At 45.6% G+C, this 7681-nt stretch overlaps 1 protein-coding gene across 1 annotated transcript in view; it reads left to right on the top strand.

Annotated features, from left to right (window-relative positions):
• The window catches only part of CLSTN2 (calsyntenin 2), a 657536-nt gene that overhangs the window by 546447 nt on the left and 103408 nt on the right, over positions 1-7681 (top strand). The window contains exon 8 of the mRNA XM_032264861.1: positions 1207-1328. Coding sequence (XP_032120752.1) covers positions 1207-1328 — 122 coding nt within the window. The remainder of the gene's footprint in view (positions 1-1206; positions 1329-7681) is intronic.

The following is a 7681-nucleotide window of genomic DNA, read 5'->3' as shown; positions in this document are numbered from 1 at the left end:
GGGGGGGGGGTGTGTGTTGCATAGATGACACCAATCCCCCCCCCCCCGGCAACAAAAAAAAAAAAACCAACCCAAAAAAAAAAAAAAAAAAAAAAAAAAAAAAAAAAAAAGAATGGCCTTCACTAGGAATGTGGGCATGGATCCTGAACTAGTCATATGCTGGGGGATTCTCAGGAGCCTGTATGTCCAGGAACAATCAGGGCCCACCCTAGCAATGTAATTGGTGTTGATTCCTCCCACCCAAACTTTATAGGCAAGGTTTACACAGGATTTACAGGAATCAATTGCAATATTCTGTTCTTATGATACATTATGATAATCCAGCATCAATGTCATGATATGGTTAAGGAAACTGAAGCTGTAAGAGATGAGATAATTCTCTCAACATCACCCAAGATACAGCTCTACCCGAAGTCTATCTGAATCAAGTTTGGGTACCTGCTTCATCCACTCAACATTATGGAACACGCACCTCCTGGTACATTTCTGGTGTATCCTGTAATGTACTAAGGTTCAAGTTCTCTAAGCATTGATTGGTCAAAGAACATTTCCTTTTCTGCCAGGGTCCATGACGTGATTTTTCTTAGCGGGAAAGGAAGTTTCTACATTAGGAGAGGAAAACTTCCCGGTAATTGTCTGTGTATGGGGAGGGGGTGTTGAGTCACAAAACTATTTCTAATGCTGGAAAATCTATCCGTCCCCTCTTCCCAACAGCAAAAGTGAGGCAGCTCTGCTTCATATGGATTAGGTAGAGAGAGTGGTCACTGTTGTCAGTGCTCTCTGATAAAATAAAATAAAAACCCAGAACTCTAGAAGAAACCACTATGTTAAAGGAGCCCAGAGTGACTGATGTGATTGGCATAGAGCTCCCTAAACCCTGTAACCAACAGACAAGGAGCTTGTTAACCTAAGTAATTTGTACCCTGGGTCTGACGCAGTTTCTGAGTATAAGGAGGGTATTTAAAGTCCGGATGGCTTCTCAGCAAGTGTTTGGCTGTGGGTTTTCCTGAGTCTCCCACTTCCACTTTGGAAGAGCTCTATCATGTGGATTATAGAGCTATCAACAGAGCCAGTTGTAAGTGAGAAGACCGGAGTGCCCATGCCTTTGTCCTCTGTGCTGTGCTAAGTGAGTGAGCAGGAAGACTCCTCCGGTGGAGGCTGACGCCAGGGTTCTCTCATTCCTCAAGCCTTCTTTCTGCTTTTCAGAAATGAACCGGCATCACTACGCCCTGTACGTGCACAACTGCCGCCTCGTCTTCCTCTTGCGGAAAGACTTCGACCAGGCTGACACCTTTCGCCCCGCGGAGTTCCACTGGAAGCTGGATCAGGTATGGTGCTCACCTCACACCTGCCGCTACTCACGCCTCTGCTGGGGGTGGCCGGTCTGATCCAGTGGTGATGGCAGTGGGAGGCACTGCAAAGTCCTGACCACTTGCTGAATGTTGGAAAAATCAGCTTAGGGAGACACACAGCATCTTAAAGTCAGGAAGGAAACTGCCTCCTTAGAGCCAGTTGTAAGTGAGAAGACTGGAGTGCCCATGCCTTTGTTCTCTGTGCTGTGCTAAGTGAGTGAGCAGGTGAAGATGGGGAGGGACACTCTTCCCAGCTGGGATTCTGCCGGGCCACTGGGCCTATCACATGTGGTTGTCCATTTGCTTTGCATTGGGCTGTGGAAGCCAGTTCTCCTGATCCCCAGGCTGCTGTGATCTCTGTTAGCACGTCTGTAAATCACAAATGCTGCACGTCTTCCCGTGGTGCTCTACCACCTCCTTTGGCTGACACCGGGTTGAGGACAGGGACTTGAGGACTTTGAGTAAGCAGTGCCACAGAGCACCTTGGGGAGTGCATGGTCTTTTCTGAAGTGGAAAAATCTGTGACTCACTCCTGAGCCTCATGACTTCTGATCACAAGAACCACTGCGTCATACTTGTCAATGACAAAGCAAGCGTGTGGTGTGACTCCAAAGCCTTGGAGTGTGTTTCTGAGGACTGTGCAGCATTAATGGTAGAAGTAGTACTCACTTTTCTGGGTGGCTGTGCCATCAGGAAGCGTCTACACAGCAAGACAAGAGTTGGCCTTTGCTTAAATTTGAAAGGGACCAGGGCTCATTTTTAAAAAGAGTTTTAAATTATCGAGAGAAAGAATGCCAGCAGTCAGAAAAAGGGAGTAAGAAATGGATGCTGCTTAATGAGGCAGAGGAAATTATGCCCTTTCTTTGACCTCCCCTTTCTATGACCCTCCCGGGGTCTGGGGCCCCTGGACCTCGTTTTGTTTTTATTCTGCCCCTTCCATATGCTGGGCTAAGCGCTTCTGGGGCACCCAGTCTTCTTTCCTTTGTGCAAACCCCACTGTGTGTACTACACTACCTGCCTCACCTTGCTGAGGGCTGAGTGATTCATAATCCTTTCCCTTCTCCCTCCCTGTTACCGTCTCCACCTCCACCCTCTCTCTGTTCCATCCAAGTCTCCAGTCCTCCAGTGAGCTGATCTTAGAGTGCTATTGGGACGTATTCCAGAAGGAACTCATTCACACTGAGATGGAAATGATTGCTGCCACCTTTCATCCTCATAGAAGTATACACATGTATGCTCTCTAAAGCAAAGATTCATTAACTCTGGGGAATCTCTCAATGGTGGAACTCCAGGCAATGTGACAAGATGAAGGATGCCAAGCTGGTGGGAAAGCTGCTAGGGGAGCCCAGTGGTAACTGCCGAATCCGCTCCCAGTAAATCCCATCCTGCTGTATGATAATTCTAAAAATGTGGCATCTTGATTAGTATATGTTCCTCTGAGTTAGGAATTCTGAATCTGGCAGGAATTGTGAAATCTTGACATTGTTTATTTTATTTCTCAGCAACCTCTCAGTTATGTCCTAAAGTGCCATATGGTTTTTATGGGCTGTTTTAAAATATATAATACAAATTTAAGTGAATTAAAATAAATTCCATATTGTGAGGGTTTTTAAAATAGGAACATTGCTATACTGGTTGAGATAATTATAGATATCCTGAGGCATTTTCTAAGATGGGATTGAGAAGCATTGATGCAGGCAAATGAAGTCATGGGCTTGGAAATTAAAAATAGGTAAGGAAGGAATTCTGGTTCTAAAGATAAATATATAGTGAATCTAGCAGTTCTAACATCTGTTCCCAAAGCGGTGAATTTAAGGAGGGGCTGAGATTCACTGAACACCTTCCAAACTACGCTGATCTCATTGACTCCCGTTTGTCAATGCCTGCTCTGTGCTAGGAAGGCTGCACGTGCAGATTATTCTCATCTCTGCTCCAGCCCTTATTGGTGGCTAATGTGAACCTAGAGACTGAGGTCTGTAGTTCTCCCAAGGTCACACAGCAAACCGTGGCTAGGACCTTAGGACCTGTCCTTTCCATTATGCCCGGCTGCTGCTTTGGTATGCCAGCTTATTTAAAATTGTTAAAGTTTATACTTCTAAATGTATAAAAATTTTAGAGATCAGAATTATCACTGAAATACAAAATGTCCATAGTCCTGATGAAATCCTCTAAAATGGTCACATCTTCCCTTTGCTCAAGCTGTCCTATTCTTTGTCTGCTCAGGCTGCTGCAACAAAATACCACAGGCTGAGTGGCTTAACTAATAGGAATTTACTTTCTCACAGTTAAAGATGTTGAAAGTACAAGATCAAGGTGCTTGCCAGTTTGGTTCCTGTTAAGGGATCTCTTCCTGGCTTGTGAAGGGCTTCCTTCTTACCATGTCCTCAGATGGCAGAGAGGGTGCACTTTGGTGTGTTGTCTTCTTATGAGGAACCAGCCCTATGGAAAGAGTGCTCCACCCTTTTGACCTCATTTAGCCTTAATCACCTCCTCAAGGTCCTAGCTCCAAATATAGTGGGGGTTGGGTTTTCAAAATATGAATTTAGGAGAGACGAAATTCAGTCCCTAGCATTCCTCTACTCTGATCATCAAGAGCCGCAGATCAGAGCCGATGATCAGAGCCGCAGCTCACCTGCACAGCTGCTCTCCCTCTGAAGGCAGCCGCAGTGCATAGATATAGGAAACCTCAGCGGTTCCCATGCTAGCAATCCAGTGGTGTATATGAACAAACCCACAGACTCCTCTTTTTCCTTACTCAGCTCTCTGTGTAGACAGAACCTTGCCAGAAGTTTCTTGGGTGTAAATCACTTGATGCCCAGAATGTGCATCCCTAATAAGGTCACCTCCCCAAGGAAGCCATCCTGGGTTACCCCCATGGGTGGGTTGCCTCTCTTCTCTGCTCCCCAGTCTCCATGCAGAACTCCATCCCCATTCCTACTGTTCCGTCGTAACACATTTATCTTGTCTGTCTGCTCACTTTGCCTGAGCTCCTGGAGGGCAGGGTAGTGTCTTACTCATCCCCAGGTCTTCTGTGCAGTTACAGGCATGAATGCATGCTTGGTGCCTAGTAAATGTTTTCATAATGGTAAATGAATGTCAAGATTAAAAGAAGGGAGAGATGAAGTGAGGCAGGGGAGGAGGGAGGGAGAGGGGAAAGGGGAAAATCCAGAGATCTTTGAAAACTCCCCGTGATTAATTGATCTTTTGATTCGTTGTATTGAGCATTTTAAAATTCTTAAATGCCGCTATTTTTTACTCTCTGGATTTCAAACATTGTTCATCTTTGATCGTGAGATCTTATTTCAAGATCTTGCTGGATTTACTACCAGTGGACTTGTAACTGTTCCAGAACTTTCTGGCCTTGGCAAGAAGGAACTCAAGCCAGGCTAATGTACTGTGTATATTTTAACTCCTGGCCTACCTTGGGAATTCCAGCAGCATTTTATCTGTTCTAATGCCTGATGGGGACTCGTTTATTTCTTTATTCCGCAGTTTATTCTGAGCATAAACTGTGCTCTAGGCTCTGTGCAGGGTACCTGGGATCAGTAGCTAAAATAAGAATCTCTGTTCTCTAGAAGTTTCCACGATAATGGGTCAAACAGACACATCAACAGGCAGTTTACAATCCCATGCGATAGGCATTGGGGGCTGGGGCTGGATGGGGGAGTCTGTGGGAGCCCATGGGAAACACCTGGGGCAGCCCTCCGGGAGGGAATGTCTTAAAGGAATGTGGAGTGCTCCATGCAGCAGGGTAGGGCAGCCTAGGGCAGGGCAGTGAGCAGGAGGGCTGGGGGCAGGGCATGTGGGCGCTCTGCACGGCGGAGCATAGGCACAGGCATGGAGCAGAAGGAGAAAGCTTCGGCAGGTATTGGGACCCCCATGTGGAGAAGCCGTTGGACATTAAATCCCAAGTGGCCTTTTATAAGGTATTATTGTGTTGGTGCTTTATCCCCAAAGGACTGGGACATAATTGAAACATCTACAGTAGTATTCAGTAGAAGACTGAGAATTTTAGATATGGGCAAATAGAAAGAATTCTAGTATGACATTCATCAGATTTATCAAGTTTAAGCAAATATAACTCATGCCAGGCCATTGAATGGAGCCAGTGGCAGGGGCTGTGTTAGAGGCCCCTAAGGAACCCCAGCCCTGGACAGACATGTTTGAACAGCGGCTCTTCACAGCACTGAGACCAGGCATGGAGAAGGGTTTTCACATAGCCCTCAGGAGTGTTGCTGAGAGAGGCAGTTCTACAGAGGCGCTGTGGACTCTAGCCAGCCCAGCCGCTCTGCACACCTCGGCAGGCTCTAGCCAAGGTGAATGAACAGCCAGGTGAATCTATTACAGGTGGCTTTAGGAGATGCCTGTGATGATCCAGGGCCTCTCACTAAAACCATCATAATGATGAGGAGAATGTCATTTTAATGGGATTTTTACTTATGATCCACTAATGCAAATCCCTCGAGCCTGAAGTGAGTCATGTGCAAAACCAGACAAGAGCAGAGGAGCATGCTCAGTTTCCAGCACACACAGGAGAGGGTGACTAATTTGCAGCCCCTCCTGGCTTTAATATCATTTAGCTATGGTTGACTCAGTGTCACAAATTCTAATAATCTTCCCTTTGGATCTGGTGTGGTGATTGGAGGAAAACCTGCTGATGTTTTACAATATGTTCCACTTCTGGGAAGACACGGCTTGAGTGACAGCCTCAATCGACGAGGAAGAGTACAGGCACCCCCAGCTCACATAAGGAACAAAAGTGCATCTCTAGAAAATTGCAGCAAGCACAGGATACAAACATCAGATTCATCCAGTTGGCCATTGCCCTCTCTGTGCCAGAAATTGTAATAGGCATCAGGGATCAAGAGAAGAAAAACAACTCCACCCTGGGGAATCTCGGCCCTGCTCAGTTTATACCCAGTTTACGTACCCTTGGGAGCATCTTTTGCAAGAATCCCAAATCCTATCTTTCGCAAGAATCCCAAATCCCATCTTTTGCAAATCCCAGGGAATTTGCATTAGTGGATCATATGTAAAAATCCCTAATAATGTGAGTGGGGAGAAGCATCAATATAAGCGAGAATACCTGGTGAATTTAAATTTCAGTGGGAAGTAAAATAAAATAATAAAGGTTTAGCCACCACACAGGAATAAACCATTCCAGAATCCAGGCCTGATGCTGCACTTTCAGTTGTTCAGAAGTTAGAAATCAATTTCTATGTAAAATCTCTCAATTTTAATATGTTCTCATTTACAAAAACAGGTCATCTGACCAAAGAAAATATTCCACAGTCCACCTTTACCCTCTGGTCTCTGGTTAGAGATCAATGATTTAAAAGGCTACTATTTTGATACAAGAAAACCACACAATAATGTGTCTGAGAAGTTTGGATCCTTTTAAGAGGATCACCTTTGTGAATGCTTCCAATTCTCCCTGCCTGTGCCCTACCTCCCATTGAAAATGCTAAACTCCCTGTATGGGGGTAGCTTGCTGAGTACCCAGCAGCCCCTCAGCATTCCCAGTGGGTTCTTTCAACCCAGGCCCATGGTGTTGGGGGTGGTATTCCTGCCTCTCACATAAATGAGCCTAAGTCACAGCCTGAGTTCCCCAGAGCCAGGATGGAAGCACATTTGTCTTGGGCCAGAGCCCTTGCTTATCAAGTCCATTCTACTTGCATAGAATTCTAAAGCTCCTGGAAGAATCTAAAATCGAATACATCCTTTATTCCTGGTGAGGAAAGTGTGTTAGAATGATGCAGAGTCAGTTTACTTGCATCTGCTCATTCAGCTACATGGGAAGTCAAATAGATTAGTTCAATCATTATTATAGCCAAGTGCCAAGGAGTTAATTGGAGAATGGTCACTGCAGTCCAGACTGGTCATCTTAATGAGCAAAATAATTGGGCACTGTCAGCACTCTAATTCTGCTGTTAAAGACTAGCTCTTGGCTTCACTGGGCATGTTGCTTCCAATGCAGCAGGCCACTCTGCTCGGCATCCCTGCCTGTGCCCTGCCCTCAGTAAGACCAGGTGTCCTTTAGGAATCAGTGTCCTAAGCAGAGGGGAAAGAATGTCCAGAGCCTCTTTAGTCTCTCGTTCAGGCAGAATTCTGAATGACTTTTTCTATGACATCATCTTACAGGGCTGTTCTGGGTGAATAATATGTGTGTGTGTTTCTGGGCGGTAGAAGGACAGTCACAAATAGTGACTCATTTTGGATGTGCAAAGTGAACCTAGACTATTTCTCTGTGATATATATGGCTTCGTGACAAGCCCCAGTCATATTCTAGTCCCTCTCCCTGATCGTTTCCATTTCAAAGAGAGCCTCAA

This window comes from Sapajus apella, unplaced genomic scaffold, assembly GCF_009761245.1.
Source record: "Sapajus apella isolate SASKATOON/1434 unplaced genomic scaffold, GSC_monkey_1.0 scaffold4, whole genome shotgun sequence".
Classification (NCBI taxonomy): Eukaryota; Metazoa; Chordata; class Mammalia; order Primates; family Cebidae; genus Sapajus; species Sapajus apella.
Note: the sequence above shows the minus strand (reverse complement) of the source record. Positions and strands in the feature narration are given on the sequence as shown.